This window comes from Lutjanus erythropterus, chromosome 16, assembly GCF_056507025.1.
Source record: "Lutjanus erythropterus isolate fLutEry1 chromosome 16, fLutEry1.hap2, whole genome shotgun sequence".
Lineage (NCBI taxonomy): Eukaryota > Metazoa > Chordata > Actinopteri > Lutjaniformes > Lutjanidae > Lutjanus > Lutjanus erythropterus.
Genome location: NC_139332.1, coordinates 21972777 through 21992044, shown reverse-complemented (window position 1 = coordinate 21992044; position 19268 = coordinate 21972777). Strand labels below are relative to the sequence as shown.

The following is a 19268-nucleotide window of genomic DNA, read 5'->3' as shown; positions in this document are numbered from 1 at the left end:
AAAATAGTCCAACAGCTTAGGGACAACATTTCTCAACACAAAACAGCAAGAAATGTAGGGAGTTCATCATCTACAATCCATAAAATCATTTAAAAAGTCAGAGACACATCTGTGAAGGCCCCATTATTGCTCAGAGGTACATACAGGTTTTGGAGTGACATATGCTGTCATCCAGATGACGTCTTTTTCCAGACACGTCCCTACATATTTCAGCAAGACAAGGCCAAGACACATTCAGCATGTGTTACAACAGCGTGGCTTTGCAGTAAAGGACTTTGGGTACTGACCTGCCTGCAGTCCAGACCTGTCGACCATTGAAAATGTCATTATGAAGCACAAAATACTGAACTGTCGAGTACCTGAAATTGTGTATCAAGCAAGAATGGGAAAGAATGTCACTTTCAAAACTTCAACAATTGGAGTTGAAGTTTGGTGGAGAAAAGATGATGTATCAAAGTGGTAAACGTGCGCCTGTCCCAACTTTTTTTGGAACATCTTGCAGACATCAAATTCAGAATGAGTGTATATTAAAAATGATATTAAAAACATTAAAAATAATAAAGTTAATCAGTTTGATTTGAGTCCAAAAAAAAGTTTGAGTCAAAAAAGACTGAAAGATAATATAGCAAAGGAGCAAATCGTCACATTTAAGAAAGCAAAACAATAGACTGTCAAAATAGTTGCCTGTTACATTCCTGCCACTGGACTAATGGATCAATCAACGAATCGTTTCGCCTCCAAATCTAACGATGTATTGGTCAGTTCATCCTGGATTGTTTTTTTCTTCAACCAATAAACAGCCAGCGTTTACAGGGTATTTGAACATTGGCAGGGGTCTGGAATCAGCCTCTGCTAATGTTTTGTCACCTTAATCAAAGACAAAATGAGAGGTTCAGAATTATAACTGAACCTTGATCTTTTTTGCATCAGCGGCCTGATTATTTATGACACAGAACAAAGACGTGGTTGACTGCTTAGCGAGATGCTCTGCTCAACATCATCAGGACATTACAGGAACAGCAGGAGAAAATCCGCTTGAGTGCAACATGATGCTTTTGGCAGCAATGTCCAAACAGAAATTTGGGGGCTTTCATGCAAAAGGTAAAAATTTCTGCCTGAACCATCTGCTGAGAGCTAAACTGACATGAAGACAGACTCAGCAGGATTTGCACCTGAAACTCCAAAGGAATTCAAGGTCGGCTTCACCAGTCAGCCATGACGCCATCATCCTCATCGATCGTGTTCCCGGCTGAAGCGTGAAAGTCAAACTGCCATTGTGCAGTTGAAAAGCAAACTCACACTTTTGCTAAAAATAGAAATAATGTGAAGGGACTCATTGTAATTCAGAAGCATGATTATAACCTTGACTATTTCAGGCAAATAAATCTGTGTGACTAAACATTTATGTTATTTTTTTTAGCCAAGAGGGTTTTTATATAACAGAGGCCAAAGGTTACAGGACACCGTGCAGGAGAGTGATTCTTGTTCAATGTGTGAGGGGTCAAAGGTGTCCACGCTACTCAAGCACTCAGTGGTGCTCAGGGTGACTCTGTTGTTCTGTTATTGTGCCCTGGGAGAATAAATATAGAAAACCTCATTATAGGTCCTGGAGGGATCAACACAGCAGCATTGTTCACTGTGACACTCGAGACTGGAGTTCAAACAATTTTCTCTTATTAACCATGAACAGAAATAACATCTTTTATAATAGCCTCACGACCGGCTCAGACATATTCGCAGGGCTTGTAAATGGGCTCTCTGGCTTATTTAGATACTGTTATGTGCTTTATGTGACCGGTGCTACTCAGATGTCTGTAAATCTGAATTAAAATCTTAAGCATCAGACTAAGCATTAAGAAAGAGGAAATAAGGATATTAAAAGCGGAAGAAACAGATGTTTTCTGTCAATAACAAACCCAAGTCTTTCATATGCTAATGCTTATTGTTCTGTTAGAAATCAGCAATGACATTAGCAGGGAGAAATTATAGCTTTCAATGCTTTGATAAATTAAAACTGTCAATGTTTTGCAAAATAACAGGCAGTAAATTAAACTCCTGGGCCCAAAACTATCTCATTTGGGTTCAGTGATGGGGTTGGACTGAATGTGAAATCAAGTTGTTGTTTTTTTTTTTAATAAATATGAAATTTAGTCAGTTGTCTTCTGAGTAAACTAAGGTTAAACCAGTTGTAATTACATACTGTATAGTATTGTATATAGTATAGTATATGTATTCAGAGTGGGTTTGAAGTTGTGAAGGTCAAAACAGATTAAATAATTAATTTGAGTGCAGGATGATACAAGCAGTAAGTCATGACTACAAATTATGGGGATACAATTTTTTGAAGTGTACTTGTATGAGGTACTTATCCACAGTCAGTTTATTACCTACAGTAGATTGGAGAAGCAGCTGGAGCACCAGTGTAGTGTGAAGCTAAGAAATGCACTGCTGTGGACAGGGTCAACAGCCAAATGTATTTTAGCCACCTAAAAAACATAAATATTGGTTTAAGTCTACACTATATTTGGGATATTTTTCACCACTTCACCACGCTGTCAGACAGCCTTTTCTAATCCATTGGCAAAAACATTTTACCTCACAGAACTTGAAAGTTGCTTGTCTACGGCTACCTTGATCTTTTAGTTTGTTCATGTTATTGTGTGACTTCAGTGTTTATTTAGATTCACAGAAGTCACACAACACCACAAACTAACAGATCGAGGCAGAGGCTCGTTCTGCAAGGTAAAATTGCTGTTTTTACCTGACGGGTCTGGTATAGCCAGAGGGAGCAATATTTGGCTTATGCGGTTTCCTGTCAGAAAAGGCTGTCTGACAGGAAGGTAAAATGGTGAAAATGTTAAAAATATATTGTACACTAAAACTGATATTAATGGATTTAGGTAGGCTTTTTTCTAGGTGTCTAAAATACATTTTTCTACCGACCCTCACCACAGCAGTACATTGCTTCATACACCTATACTCCTGCTGCTTCACCAAAATGGGGAACTGCTGACCGCCATCTACTGTAATTAATTCATGACTATGAAGAAGTGCCTCATAAAATCCCACTTCAAAAAAAATCAAAATTATCCCTTTAAAAACTGTTAGATCAAATGAATAAAACCCTCAAAAAATACGCTGCTAATTATGTTTTTTGTATGCTGCATCACAGTAGTCCTTTCAGTGTAGCTGATGTTTCAGGGTTTTGATGTTTGTGAAATGTGCGATAAGCCAGAGTTAATAGAAATAGGAAATATTTTTCCACAGTTGAAATGTTTATTTTTGCTGAGAAATATGTACATTTGTAGAAACAAAATATTTTGACAGTAAAAAAGGCATTTCGATTGAAAAAAAAATCAGAAGCTGCCAATGTGCAGGGGGGGGGGGGGGCTACTTTGTTTCCAAAGGCAATCTGTAGTAATGATGAACAAAATGAATTTCTGCACACAATGACATCACAAGTAAGACTTTTTTTGCAGTGTATGGGAATGCACCAACTGATTTGGTTGTGGTAAGGTTTGTTTTTTATTAAGTTATTTTCCTACTTTTAATTTTCTTAGGGTTGTTCCGATACCAATACCAGTTTCGGAAATGTCAGTCTAAAACGCTGGATCAGGTATTGGCAAGTACGCAAGTCTATGCACCAATCCAATATCAAATCATTTGTAAGCCCTGAAACGGGAGCCTGCTATTTCCCAGAAGTGTCCTGTACGGCAATATTTTTTTTAAGCTGAGCCATGATGAAACCATGATAGCAATCATGTCACATCTATGTAGGGTTATCAGTATCCAGTTGTTATGTGTTTTTTTAAATGCACTAGTATCAGATCAATATGCAAAGGTCAGGTATCGGAAACAGTATCAGGAAGGAAAAAATGGTATTAGAACATATCTAAACTTTATTTTGAGCATGTAGCTCTGAAAATGTGCCTTAGCCTTTGATTTTTACAAAAATTGTAACCTAATTATCACAGTGACTGTTAAATCCCAAAACATCTGCAACTTTCACAACAAATTTCTGATGCCAAAGATATTTTGTACAGATGGTTATGAAACTAGATGCAGACATTTGTTTGATTTCCCCCATGGTTGTGTTTTTTTTCATCACAAAACTCACTCAAGTCACTCTACCTGAACTAATACTTTTGAAAAAGAAGCACACACGAAGTTCCTGAAAAAAAAAAACACAAAACAAAACTAATCTATGTTGCCACAGCACTCTGCTTGACGACCATTTTCTGGCGGGCACCCTTTGCTCCTGAAGAGTCAAGTCCCGTCACCCCTCCCGAAGTGTTTGGAAATCCATGAGCAGCCACGTATTTACGGTATGCTTCTCGGATGATGCGGAAGGCTCGTGTGTTAGCGTAAGGTATGTCAGTGACTGGGTCTCTGTACAGTGCGGCCTTGTGGGTGACGGGACAAACCTCCTGGATGGGCAGCTGAGGACTGGACTGGGCGCTGTGTGGAAAGGCCGCCTCGAAAGCTTCATCATCACTGAATGTGATGTAAGTACGGGAGCACAGGCCTCCAGCGGGCTGCTGGGAAGGTGTGGTGGGATTCTGTGGTGCAGTCTGAGGGACATCCTGATCCAACCTTTGGAAAATAACATGATCAAAATTTATTACGTTGCTATTTTTAAATAAACATACTACGTGCTGTTGGTTTTAAGATTTTTTTTAATCAAGGTTGCTTTTTATCTTAACTTTTGTTTTTTTCATATTGTTGCCAAATCACATAACTACTAATCATAAGCATATAATGTTTTGGTATCTGATCTGTCTAAAAATGATTTAATACTTCAGGTCAGTGTAGAATCAAGTAGATTACAAGCAGATGGTTCAGCATTCTATGTGCCAAATTATTTGTGGAGCCTATAAAGTCTAGCAGTCAATAACACATACCCCTCAACATCAACATTTTCTTCCTTCAGGACTGAGTGAGAGACAAGTGGCATCAGGACTGAGTGGTAACGGATGGTTGGTCCTTCAAAACGTCGCTTCTTGTGGACTTGTTTCTTCTTGTCTGCCTCCAGACGTTCATAATTCTCTACACACAGAAAGTAAAATGAATGGGGGCGTCCATATTTCAATTGTACTGTCATTAAGTGAAACTTGAGACAATATATTGGTGAATCCATATTAATTACTAATTTAGTGACAACAATCACTGGCAAAATTAACCATTATACAATATTTACTGTGATTTTGTGTGTCTCTTTGCCAAACAGATGGCTACATGATTCACATACATTCTGAATAAAGCTTGTGACATCTGTTCCAGCACAAAATCAACTAAATTTCTATTTATACTGTACCCACCAGCAAACACACCATTTGAGTCTTATATTATCATCATGCCTTTTGATGGGCAGAGTTCATGAACTAAAAACAGCAACTACATGAGGTCTGAAGTCTGTTCAGAGGAAATATTAAAGTACAGTAATTTTAAGGATCCTTAGGCCTAAAAAATTTGAATTTATATTATACTTACTGTTTCTATTGTCATCCATTGTGCAATAATATAGAACATCCTACTGAAGACAAAATATTTTGGAAGCAAAGCTCTGTTGACCAAAATGTTCTTACCTAAAGATCGAATGTTGATCTCAGCTGTTAATTTAGCTTCGGCCAGCAGTTCTTCCTGGGTAAGGGGCCGGTCACGATGAGCACCTCTTCGTCTCCGAGGGGCATCCTGGCGTTCTTGCAAACGCAGGTTGGTCTTTCTGGTATGTTCACTGGTGGACTGCCGCACAGACTTCCGAGCTAAAAGATGATTGAGACATGTGGATCAAAAAACCCTTAGGGTGAAGAGTCCCTTTCAAAATTAATTAATATGTTAAAAGTGTGTTAAATGGATAGCTCACCCAAAAATGAAAATTCAGTTATTATCTACTCACCCGATGCTGATTGAGGGTTAGGTTTATTTTGTTACTCTGCAAAACACTTCTTGAGTGTCAGAGGAAAACAGTGGTGCAGAATCTCAAAAACAATGTAAGCAAATGGTGACCAGTTTTCATATGTAAAAAACAATTGAAAAAAACAACAAAAAAATGCCTCCATACTGCAAGTCCCGACATGTCGTTTCCACATGGTCACACCACACATAGCCAGTTCAAACAGTGTGCATCTGCACATGAACGTAGCTGAAGATTCAGGCTAATATTTTTTAAGGCAACTTTGCATGTTGGGACTTTAGGAGACTTGGACTAGACCAGACGATCACTATGGAGGCATTCATGTCTTTATTCTGTTGTTTCTTTATGTTTGAGAACTGGTCACTATTCACTTTCATTATCTGGGCCACTCTGCAACCCTATCTTCCTGTGAAACTCCAACAGTGGGTTGGGGACTACAAAAACTAAAACCAAACTTCAAACATAAGGTGTAAGGGTGAGTAGATAATTTGCATTTTTGGGTGCCCTGTCCCTTTAAACAATTTAAGTGAAGTGTTTTGGCATAATTTATGAAAAACAACGTGTAAACATTTGCGGAAGGTTTGTGGCAGTCTTACTCTCGCCAAAATCCTGGAATTCTTGTGGAATCCTCCTTTTGAGCTCCACTTTAGTTTTCTCAATCTTCTTCTGTTCCTCAGAGGGTCTTTTGGGTTTGGGTTTTGCCACCTTTATAGGTTCCTTTGATTAAATAAAGACAAAGAGCCCATTAACAGCAAATCTATTTCATACATGTATGATGAGAAAGCAAAGTAAGTCTAGACTTTTGTCAATGAAAGTTGAAATGCTTGCTTGTGTCCACAATGTAACAAACGAATTCCACGGCCATAGATAAAAATGAGTAATTCTGAGTAATGCTTTCTGCTCCCTTAGATACTGTTGAGATAGTAACATTTGGCAACCAGTGGATCCAATGGAGCTGAAGAATACAAACAGTAAAAAGCAGCTTTTTTTTATTAAAATAAACAGGACTTATATATTGTGCCTTAGCAAATACATCACAGGATGATACAAGGATAAAAAGAAAGGCAGCCAAATGGCAGTAAATTATTTTCAAGACAAAAAAATAACCATTTCCATGTTCATGCTGTCACCAAAAAAAAACTCACACATCACAAGAAAACATCATTTCTGCTGCATTGTCATTTAAAAGGGTCTCTCAGGTATGAAGATAATTAAATTCACGTATAAACACACAAACCCGATTAAAAGTCTGACAGCTCCTGATTGTCACTTACCTTATAAGCTTTAGTGACAACCCGGCCTTTCCTCCGAGGTGCATCCTCCTCCTGGTCGCTGTCAGGCTCATCACCCTCATCAATGTCAAAGTCGCTGTCCACCTCGTCCTCTGTATCTGAATGTTCTCCGTGATATTCATCATCTCCTGATTCCTGGAAGAAAACAAAAGGGCAGAATTTAGCCAACAATATGAAATATTATGAAACAGATTTCAACTTTCAGAGTACACTCTGGAGTAAGTTTTGAGGCTCCTCCGGGGTTTCCAAAGCTTTGATATTCATTGAGGAAGAGTCTCTCCTGTACATATTAATTATATTTAATTCAGATACTTGACTCACACAATTCCAAATCTACAACAAACAAAATCTCCCAAACAATGTCAGTGAATAGTGACCAGTTTTCAAATGGGGGAAATGAAAAAAGAAAAGAAAACATCTGCTTATCTGACACTATTAAAGTCTCATACAGCCCAAACATGCCATTCCTCTCCGTATGCAACACCATCACACCACACACACCAACACACATGCACGTGAATGTGTCTGCAAGCTAAGAACCTACAGTTAAGATTGAGGCTAAAAACATGGTGCAAATGACATCTTTCACATCAACTTGGCATGTCAGGTCTTTTTAAGACTTAGATTACACCAGGCGAGCAGTATGGAGACATTTTATTTTTTTATGATTTTTTTTTTACCTGCAAAGGTATTTAATCGCTACAATCCATGGCAGCATATGCAAACATAAACAAACTGTGGTGGTCACAAGTTGAAAATACCTGACAGACATTATGGGTCAAACTAGCCCTCAGATTTAACTGTGCACATTCATGGTCAAACTGTAAATGTCAGCAAAGATGACTGAAGCGTCACAAGATTTGTTTTTCTGTGCCTTTTTTAAAATCTAGATACTCTTGTCAAACTCAGCTGAGACTATCATCAGAACTGCCAGAGCAGCCACTGCCAAATCCCCCTACACAAGTGGACCCTTGAACCAGCAGCTGCTTGAAGAAAATTAGCTAGACTGCAAATTAAGGATACAAATTAGCATCTTGAAAGGTAAGCCTTAAATTAACTTGCTGCAATATCAAATAATAGCATGTAATGTCCTGAAACACAATATAGTTTGTAGCCTTTATAAGCCTTTCTTCTCTTTTTCAGCATGACGCAGGAAAGGCTGGCACTCAAACCTGGCTTTCACAAATTCGTTAGCCGTTGAGATGGACAGGATATTTTAGAGTCATTTGTCACAGTTTCAGATGAATCATATTGGCATGGTGGATCTGTTGACCAGAGCTGCTGCATTAACTACAGAGATGATGGCATGAACAGTCTAACTAGCATATCTAAATGTCTCTACATAAAACTGCAGACACTTTGAGACGTGTATAAATATACACTCAGTTACCAGTTTATGTACGTTAGTTAGAAATCATACATCAGCCTTGCAATATATCCTACCTCCATGCAGATGAAATGTTAAAATGTTTAAACTGTTTTAGAGAAGCTGTGATTCAACTTCATGGTCGCATCAGCAGCACTACAAATGTGAACTTCTTTATACTAAGGTGATTCTATTTTTTTTTTTTTTTTTTTTTTTATTTTTAGATATGGGAGGAACAGATTAACTTTACAATTACATATTTAGTAATAAATAATGCATGAAACACATTGACCTGTACAGGCTCACACACAGGCAGTTTGTCCATTATGTCAGTTATTTTCAAACTGCGGTCTGGGGACCAACAGGAGTTGTAGGGGGTCCACAGCAAAAGAATCATAGTATATTTAACATTTTCTCTATTTAATTTTGGAAGTTGGAACAACAAGGAAATAAATATGGTTGGCCATATTGATTAATGGTAACTCACAGGAACCCTAGTTTGATCACTGATTAACTATAAAACTTTTATTAATCTTCAAACCTGAAAATAAAATATATATATATATATATATATATATATATATAGTCTAATCTATTTAAGGGGATCTTAACATAATACGGGTTTGGAACCCCTACACTAATTAATCTACCCATCAACAGAAAACCAATATTGTTTCCAATATTGATACCATTTAAATAATTTCAGTTGCTGGATTTGCACTAGTTAAACAATTCAGATTTTTTTGGTTGCCTGTCAGATTAGAATCGTCATGCTAATTAGTTAAGTACGTAAGGGTCCCTTACGTACTTAAAATAAGAATATTAAAAGTATCTGTGTTTCGGTTGTGAAAGAGCTCTGTAGGTATTAATATTTTGTCCTGCAGTACTTTTTTGTAGCCTCTAAGTTAGTAATTTGTGTTAGACTAATATACATTGCTAACGTTACATCTGGCATTTCAATTAATGGTTAATACAGTTACAGTTAATCAACGCTATTGCTTTATATTATTCAGTATGACAGTTCCTTTTAGAATAAAAAAATAGTTTAATTTGATCAGACACTTCAAACAGCTAGTTAACCTAGCTGGGAGCTAATGCTAACTTATTAGCGCAATCTTTCTTTCTATCAGTTGATTACTCACATCGTTGAAGCCCCCATAAGTGGTCTTGTAGAATTCGTCCTCTTCTTCAGCATCCAGTAATTTTGACATGCGGTTACCCGCAGTCTTTCTGGGTTCGCGGCCAACTACCAGACTCATGGCTGTATTTTACAAACAATACTAGCTAGCTAACGTTTGTCTAGCTAATGTTATGCAAAATTAATCGTTATATACTGTTTTGGGGAGGTTCTTTTACGTCGTCCTTACTCTCTGCGCCGTTTACATGATCTATTCTTATCCATATTTATTTAAGCTATGAATACATTGTAATTCCCACTACTACGCTAAAAAATCGTCCACTATTAGTAACACAAGCTAACTGCTAAAGTTAGCCGCTGCCGTCTAGTAGCTAACCAACATATCCGGAGCGGTTCATGTTCTTCCGGGTTAGTTTCCTTGGTTACGATATAGACCTATGTCTAAATGTCTAAATAAACTACTTTTAAGTTAAAAATTATATAATTTGACTTGATATAGCTAGATTTGGCTTTACAGCATTCATGTTCCTATCTAATAAACGTATTATTTGGCAGATAAAACTATAATGGCGGCTACACAATGTTTGATACTGTTGTCCTGGAAACCAGCTGGTCAGCGCCGTTGGTGCCTGGCACTCACAGAGCTAATAATGTATTACCATGGCAACAGCATAAATTGGCTGAATCTCCTTGTGTCAGCTGTGATGAACATTTTTCATTTTGGTCATGTCATGTTTCAGCGGAAGTGAACGTTGCAGAGACCCTGTTCTTTTAACCACACAGTCTGTGGTAGTGGCTAACAGTTATTAGTGTTCAAATAAATAATTTATGTAATTTGTTAATCTACAAAACTTGCAGTATCATTTTCTGTTTTATGGTCTCAGCCAATGCAGCCAGCTCCACTCTGGTGGAGGTCTTAGGATCCCTGGTACAGATTTACCCATGGTTTAAATTAAATTTTGTCTAAAAAGGATTACGTAAGCCAATGCATGTTGTGGTCGTAGTTCACATATGAACAGATTAAGCCTACAGCTGTTGTAAACTTGTGTGACTCTCCCTTGGCTGATGCAGTATTTTAAGTATTATATACAGTACATTTCTGCACAGTGGAAGCATCCATAAAGCAAACACGGTGCTTACTGCATCTAAATGTAATATTTGGACCAAGAACCACTGAATATGCACACCAAAAATACAAAACAACATTTTCAAAATACAATTTTATTTTAAGCTACTTGAAAGAAAACTTAGGAAGTGCTTTATTGGGGAATTTAAAAAATACATTCAACACATCACTGAAAGAGTAAGAGTACAAACAAAGCAAATGAAGTAAGACATGCTATATTGATGCTAGTGTTGTGTACTTTAACCTTAATATAAGGTTAACATCCCAACTGCTGTTATATTGTAGTTATCTCATGGCTGCCATTTTAAGTCCTTAATAATTATTTCACTTATTTATATAACTTGACTATTTCATCTGTTCTTTGCAAACCAAATCAACAAACCAGGCAAGCCTATAAACTATTTCCCTCTACAGTCTCTGCAGAGTTCTTAAAGTGTTTTTAAATATAAACATCAACAAGGGCAATATAATCAACTAGCAGTTAACTGAATAATTTACATCTCAACATATTACATGCATTATGCTCATTAAATATTTTTTTTTTACTTTGGTTGCTTTATATGCTTTGTAATAGCAGAGCTTCTGTCTCATTAAAGAGACAGTCATGAAAAATAAAGCTAATTAATGGTATCTAGGTTAGATTTTCCAAAAATGTAAATTAAAAACTTCTTAATGTCCAGAAGGGCTTCTACAAGCACAATTTAATATATGAATCTTAACCTTTTCACATTTGTAGAACATGGCTATGGCTAACATGCTCACATTTACATGAGTTAGTAAGTTCACATGCTATAAAATTTAATTTCTTCTGTTGAGATAGTTTTGCAATTTATGAACTTCTGGGATGCACAACCACAGACAATTTTTTAAACCAGATTAAATCATTGCTTAAATATTGTTGCACCAAATGTTAAAACTGATTTTAAAAGAAGAAAGATTCAACTTAAGTCTCTCTTTAAACCTCACTTTAGTTTTTACGCTAAAGCTGAACTGTCAGCCTTTTTGAGATGGATTGAGCAAAGTAAGTTTGATGAAGAAAGTTAAGAAACAAACTCAACCCAACTCACTGTTTTCTTTCATTAGTTGATCTGTTAAAAGCAGAAGAAATTAGAGTGTCTCTGCTGAGCCATCAGGAGTAGGAACTTGGCTACTGTTAACTAACATTTTAGCTAGCAACCAAAGTATGTAATGGTTTAATGTTTTAGCTAGCTAGCTAGTGAGCAATGTAACATTTTGTAAACATTTTAATCTTGGATTTACTAAACAGAGATTAGTTTTTAATTATGTGACTGAGCTTTACTTAATTTTAAATCTGCAATTACTCATTTTAAACCCAATTTCACTAAATTCTGATTAGAACTAATCAGAGGTTAAATTATTCATTGTTGGCGAAGCCCAGTCCTTGTATACCAGGTGAAAATAGGCTTTTTACTTAGAGTGAGTCATATTAGTTTCATGGTGAACCTGCTTGTCTCCACAGAGTTGCCTGTCCCTCCTTTACCACTTGACATGGCACTCCGTGGCACATATGCTATTGTGGCTGTGTGCTTTATTTGCCCTTTGCTTTTACTCCAGAAGACCATGAAAATGAAGCATACGGTCACAGAGCTGAAAAATGAGAGGAACCCAATAGTTGCTGCTATCAGTAATGTCTTGACATCAAAAGAGAGCGTCTGAGTTCCATCCACATCTGGAGATGCAGACGGAAAGGCAAACCAACCTTTTAGATGAAGGGGGTTTTTAGAAGATGATGTAAAGGTTCGGACATGCAGGCTGACAGACAGGCTGTTATTTCCTGCTGCATTAGATGCCACACAGAGATAAGTACCACTGTCTTGAGGTTGAGCATAGCGAACCTCCAGCGAGCCATTAGAAAGAGCCCGTATTCTACCAATCGGTGATAAAGGTTTTAGCTGTGGGTTTAGCCAGGAGACAGATGGTGTAGGGTCACCTTCTGTATCACAGAAAAACACCACCGTGTGTCCTTGATCGACTCTCACCTCTTGAGGCGTGTGGTTCAGAATGCGTGGTGGCCTACATGTGAGCAGGCCCGGGACTTCAGCTGCAGTAAAGTCTAGAAAATTCCAACCCTCCAACTGGGCCGAGGTAGTGCAAGTCGGTGGATTTCCACCAAAGTCCAGATACAATCGTCTTCGCACCACCCACAGCAAACGGCAGTCGCATGCTAGTGGGTTGTTATCAAGTCCCAGAGTTCTTAGGGTGTCCACTGACTGAAAAGCTCCCACTTCAAGTGTTGTGAGAAAGTTTCTTGACACATTCAGCAATTTGAAATGTGTCAGACCCCTGAATGCTCTGATTTCAATGCGCAGCAGTGATCCCCCCACCAGATGGAGCTCTTGGAGCCGGAGCAAGTCTCCAAGCAGGTTCCCTTGGATGGAGGTGATTGGATTAAAAGAAAGGTCAAGGTATACCAGATACACAAGATGATGCAGAGGGACATATGGGACAGCACTGAGTTTAGAGTGTCTAATGGCGAGGGATGTAAGATTTAAGCCAAAGAGACTGTTTCCTGACAGGGTCTCCAGCCAGGGGCAATGAGAAATGACAAGTTCCTTGAGACGCCCTTGGTGACGGAAAGAGTAATTTGGCAGTGTGGTGAAGCCCAGTCTGTGAAAATGAAGGCTTGTCAGCCCACTAAGCTGTGTGAACGCCTCTGTTGGCACAGCAGTGAGGTTGCAGCCATCTATGTGCAGCTCTTGCAGGCTGGTTAAGCCAGTGAAAGCTTGATGAGAGATGAAAACTAAGTCATTACCTGCTGCTTTAATAAACTGCAGGGCAGCCAAGTCACGGAACATAAAATCTAGAAAAACAAGGATCTCATTGCTGCTTATATCAAGTAACTTCAGTTTTGGCAAACCAGCAAATGCTCCTACAGGAATAATCTTCAGGTGGTTGCGAGCAAGACGCAGAGTTATCAAACTTTGCAAGCCGAGAAAGGCCTCTGCTTCAATTATCACCATAATATTGTCACTCAAATCCAAGTCTAAAAGTTGTGTCAAAGTCTGGAACTGCTGATGCTCCAGAGCCTTGATCTTATTATGTGTTAAGTTTAATAGTTTAGTGTCTTGTGGGAGACCGTTGGGAACTGTGGTAAACTGGCTATCAGAGCAGTTCACATCCAGCAGCACAGTGTTGCAGCGGCAGCGCTGTGGACACGGCCGGCGTGTTTCAGATGACAATGCCACCCCTGCTGTCAACAGGTAGAGAGCTCCCCAGCACAGCCATTGATGGATGGCAGTCGCCTCAAACATCTGGTGGCCTGGAAGAGAAAGAGAGAGATTATAGCGACCTCTCATCTGTATCAGCATCAAAACAGGAAGAAAGTGGTAATGTAGTAAAACTGGCCTCTTGCTTAGTTTGATCAGCTGCCTGAGTTTAGTGTCACACTTAAGTGGTGCAATAGGGAGACAAAGGTTTTGCTGGCAACATGGGATGTGGCTCAGGCCCTTTCACACACATCGTGGTTTGAGCTACACTTGCCACTGGGTTCAGCACAGGCTGAAAGTTCAACCTGGTTGAATTTTGGGGACAAGCTCACCTACCAGAGTGATAGAATCATAGAGACACATTGCCACCTGTAGTGTTCCATAATATCCCCATGATATTTCTATGATCATTCAGTAGCATCTGTGCTGCTGAACCCTAACCCTCCTATTGAGATTTCGCCCCTGTTAAAAGAACATATCGTAGATTCTTCAGTACAGTACAAAATGGGGGGAAAAACACAAATAAAAAGAAGAAGAAGAAGAAGAAGAAGAAGAAGAAGAAGAAGAAAAAGAACGCTGGTTTAAAGGTGTTAAAACTGTAAGGGAGCAGAAATAGACTTTCATAACCAGACAGCTGCTGATGGAGGGCACTGTCTCTGACTTGCAAATAGAGAAGAAGAAAAAATGAGACAGGAAGCAAAGGAAGATGTGGCCAAATGTTGTCAGATGGTGATGCTGAATCATCTTTGTCAAACTGTGAATGTCAATGATTTCAGTTTATATTTATGTTGTTTACAGTACTGCAGTAATCCAAGATGAGAGATACAGAGGTAACAGCTGCGTCATCCAGCCCGGAACAGGCCCCTGCAAAGTCTCAGATGAGCCAAATCATCTTTAAGAAGCAGTTAAAAGTTCAGTTGTCTTCTCTGGCTTTCTCTTGATTTTATACATTTTATATTATGGGTTGCAGCTGCAATGCAAATATATACATATATATATATATATATATATGTATATATATATGTATATATATATATATATATATATATATATATATATATATATATATATATATACATACATTAATTCTACCTGTTTTTAATAGATTGTCTTCTCGTTTTTAAAATCTCTTTCTCTCTTACCCTTTATTCTCTATTCTTCTTTTAAAGCTTTTTTCAAAAGGTATTATCGCTTGTTTCCTCTCTGTCTCCCTCATCCTTATTGAACAGGTGTTCACCCTTGAACTGTTTCTTGAAGTTCAAAACTGCAAGAAATCACAGGGAATCAAACTATTGCTATCCACCTGACACACACTGTAGACATCTTAGCCACCTCCATTCACTGACCACCCTCAGAGGCCGGTGAAAGCTCTCCAAAGCCAGTAAGTGGGTCTGTGGGTTTAGATTATTGTTACACAGTCTGTTCCCAAAGGTCAAGAATGAACTTCCATTCTGCTGTCATAACAGACACAGAAATGGCGTTCTTGCTACCACAAAAGGCCAAACATCTTGAGTATAAAAAAAAACTCTGCAGGAGTCACATGCATATTCAAAAAGATAAAGATAAGGTGTTGTATCTAAACCGTTTTTGAGACTATTTAGCAAGGGTTCTTATAAGGGGAGGGGATTTGCCCTGATGTAAGCACCGTGAACCTTTTAAATCAGCATTAATTAAATCTCTGATCTCTATAAGACCAACAGAAATTCCAGTTCAATCAGCAGAGCTTTGCTCCTCCTATAGCTTTGGAGATCAGCCCTCAATCCTTTAAAGGGATCTTTCTGGGGTTTTCTGTCTCTCTCTCTTTTTTTTTTCTTCTTAAGTGCGAGTTGTATGAGATACGAGTCATTGTGTTATTGAAGTCACACAATAACACAAACTAACTAACTGCTCGTGGCAGCGGTAGGCCAGCAACTCCCATGTTCTGTGAGGTAAAATGTTTTTGCCCGTAGAGTCTGGTGCTTTTGGAGAGAGCAATATTTTGAGTTTAATTTAGACTGAAGATTTGGAGAAACCAAATCCCCATTCGATTGAATGATATTGTATTAAACATCAACTGTTAAAAAGTAAGTAATACTCAGAGTAGATTGGGGGAAGAATATTTTGTACTTAAATGGACAGTTCACTATCAAATCACAAATTCATATTTTTCCTCTTTCCTGTATCACTTTTTATCCATCTAGGTAGTTTTGGTGTGAAATGCCGAGTTTGAGATATCAGCCATGGAGATGTTTGTTTCCTCTCCAATATAATGGTCCGCAGACCTTGTTCTGAGCAGTTTCATGTAGCAACTACTGTATTTCTAGTAAACTGAAAGTAGTTCTGGTAGATTCTACTGCAGAAAGAAAATATAGTAGTTCCTACTTGAAACTGCTCACAACATGGTCTGTGGATTATCTTGAGTAACCGGGTTGTGATTTCTGGAAAGAGACACTGGTGTTGAGCACCACAAGTGCCATTTAGTTACATTATATTCAGAAAAAGAACAATATTTTAAAATCTCATCAGGTCACACCAAAACTTTCTTGACAGATAAATAGAACTACAGATTTGAGGAAACATTTGTATTTGAATCTGGGGATGAATGTTTAAATATTGTAAACATCTGTAGTTTTACCATTTTGGTGTACATTTCTGTACACAGTTGGCGATGCAAAGAATATTTGTGTAATGCGTCGGTTTGCCGCTCTGTACGAGTGGTGTATCTGTCTTTAAAAACTGTGCTAAATGCTGTGATGCCCACAGCCACACAATGTTAACAGGCATTCACAGTCTCACCTCATTTCTTTGTTACCTGCACAGGTTAATTTCATTCTCACTCAACCACACACACACACACCCAACAACAACAAAAACAGCAACGCTCTCTCGGCGAGCTGGCTTCCCAAGAGAGATTTCCCAAAACCTGCTAGTGCAGCTCCTAAGCTCCCTTTCTTCATGAGATCACAGTGACCTTGACCTTTGACCACCAAAATTTCATCAGTTCATCATTGAGTCCACGTAAACATTTTTGCCAAGTTTGAAGAGAGTCCCTCAAGGCGTTCTTGAGAGATGGTGTTCAACAAGCATGGCACGACTGGTGGGGATAACAATCCGAACTATCCCTTTAACTGTTGAGCATAAACTGACAAAAACTTTCATTTTCACAGCACAAACTGACTCGACTGAAACAAAGCTTCCTGTGTGGATTAGTCTCACTTGTCCAAAAAGTATGATGTCTAGAGGTCACAGAAAGGCTGGCTGCTGTTGTAGACGGAGGCAGTTTCACCATCCCTGCATGAGGTTCCAGTCCTGTGGATGGTTTTATTTACGCTTGACAACTCAACCAGGAATGAATAAATATAAAAAAACAAGAACAAGTTTGCCAACTTTGTTGTATTAATGCTGTCTGAAAGCAGAAATGGGGAGAAAGTGTAAACCTGCATAACTTGGGGCATCACATGGTGGACTTAACCGCTCACTTATCTGTTGGTCCTCAATTATTGTAAACATCATCTCTCTCTGGGCAAATTATAATGTCAGAGTAACATATTCCTTGGCATTTATTACATTCAATATTTTATATTTTGTTTGCTTAGATAGTGTAAATGTTGTGAAAGCAGATTGCAGGCTGATTTAAAAGAGCTTTTTTTGACATTTTGGGCATGTTTTGCAACTTGGAGTAACTATTTGACAGGATAATAATAATGCAAAACTGTAGCAACAACATATTGGCAAAGGAGTCTGGTGTCATTAAGGCTCAATATTACTATATTAAGGCTCTGAATTGAGATGTATTTTAGACACTGCAGGATGGAGTTCAGTGTTACCTCCTGGCCACTAGGCGGTGCTAGAGAACACCCACTGATTAAAGGTCTTAAGTCTTTTCTGACCAGATTTCAACTGGATTTGGTCAACTTGCTGGGAGGAGTTCACCAAAGTATAAAACATGTAATTTCCTGTTAGCAGTAGGTGGCGGTATGACTGAGTAATTGCCTGTACATGTCTTCAGACTGATACTCTTATCAAATATATGAAGTTTGGGGCAGATTTTGCCATTCACACTCAAGCACACAGCATCTTCGTGTTTCATGGCGAAACATCAAAGTTTGAAGCCACACCACCGACACAAAAACTGAAGTTCTTCGTAACCTTTTATCAGAAAGGTCTCTAGATTTCACACATCGATTTTGAGTCGATTTGATTCTCTAGGAGGAAATTGTTAAATTGAAAGTTTGCTAAAATGTCACAGTAAATTCAAAATTCCACCTTTGTATTGGGTTTAGAGTATGTCTCCAAGAGGCTTTTTTGTATGTCTGGACATGACGTGAACAGATTCAACCATGTTTACTCCACTTGCAGCAAGTGGGTAATGGCGAAGCATTGACACAGTAAGACAATTCAACAAAACATGACAAATTTTGCAACATAGCTTCATCAAAGGCTTTTCTGATCAGTCCGATATAGGTGTTGCTAACTAGCATACAATATTTTATCATGGCTGTGAGATCAGGGGCAGTTGTAACACTATGCTACAATGTCCCCCAAGCCACATGACCCAATGTAGTACATACTTTTATCTGTCAATATTTGCCTAGTCTTCTGCAGAAACACACTTTTGCTTTAAATACATATGATGCCCGACATCTAAAAGAATTTGAACCATATAGGGAAAAAAGATACAGCAGGTAAATATGACTTTTTTTGGTGTGTGTTACAATTGTCCCCACCAATCACACTGTGACACTCCTATTGTATTAAATTTAATATTACAGTCCTTGTCAGAGAGAATATATTGATTGTATTATTAATTAGTGTACATATGTTTCTTATACCCAAAAACGACTAGAGCATTTCAAGCAGTCTGAGTTACGGAAACCCTACATGTGAATGGGGGGTTTTCCACTACAGACCATCAAAAGCTCTCACTTTAGTTGAACCTTTGCTAAGTCCACCACAAGGGGGTAGCAAAAGCGACAATATATTTGTGTACAGTGTGTCCTCCACCACTGGATTTATACTGTAGACTGTACACTGCAACTGTGGAAAAATGGCTCAGATGAAGTCAAATTGCCATCACTTATTACCTCCAAAATTAATTGGAACATGTAACAATTTAAACTGACAGGTCATACGAACTTGTAAACAGACATTTTAATGTGGAATATGAGGCAGCAAACTGTAAAGCCTGTGAAAATGACTAAGAGATCAGCTCATCAGAAAAATGTG

At 38.3% G+C, this 19268-nt stretch overlaps 1 protein-coding gene and 1 pseudogene across 1 annotated transcript; both read right to left on the bottom strand.

Annotated features, from left to right (window-relative positions):
- Positions 1 to 3882: 3882 nt before the first annotated feature.
- vps72a (vacuolar protein sorting 72 homolog a) lies at positions 3883 to 10107 on the bottom strand. Its single transcript, XM_084739849.1, has 6 exons — positions 9715 to 10107; positions 7189 to 7341; positions 6511 to 6631; positions 5586 to 5762; positions 4902 to 5046; positions 3883 to 4593 (listed from the first exon to the last, which is right to left on the bottom strand). Exons 1-6 carry the CDS (start codon positions 9829 to 9831, stop codon positions 4203 to 4205), a joined length of 1104 nt encoding a protein of 367 aa, XP_084595975.1. The 5' UTR covers positions 9832 to 10107; the 3' UTR covers positions 3883 to 4202.
- Positions 10108 to 12248: 2141 nt separating this feature from the next.
- LOC146313094 (leucine-rich repeat and immunoglobulin-like domain-containing nogo receptor-interacting protein 1 pseudogene) lies at positions 12249 to 14108 on the bottom strand (annotated as a pseudogene).
- Between the last annotated feature and the right edge of the window lie 5160 nt (positions 14109 to 19268).

Coding starts and splice junctions, on each gene's coding strand:
- vps72a (XM_084739849.1), bottom strand. CDS start 9,831: ATGAGTCTGGTAGTTGGCCGCGAACCCAGAAAGACTGCGGGTAACCGC. Junction 7,342..9,714: donor CTTATGGGGGCTTCAACGAT/GTGAGTAATCAA, acceptor GTTTTCTTCCAG/GAATCAGGAGATGATGAATA. Junction 5,047..5,585: donor GATCAACATTCGATCTTTAG/GTAAGAACATTT, acceptor TTCTGTGTGTAG/AGAATTATGAACGTCTGGAG.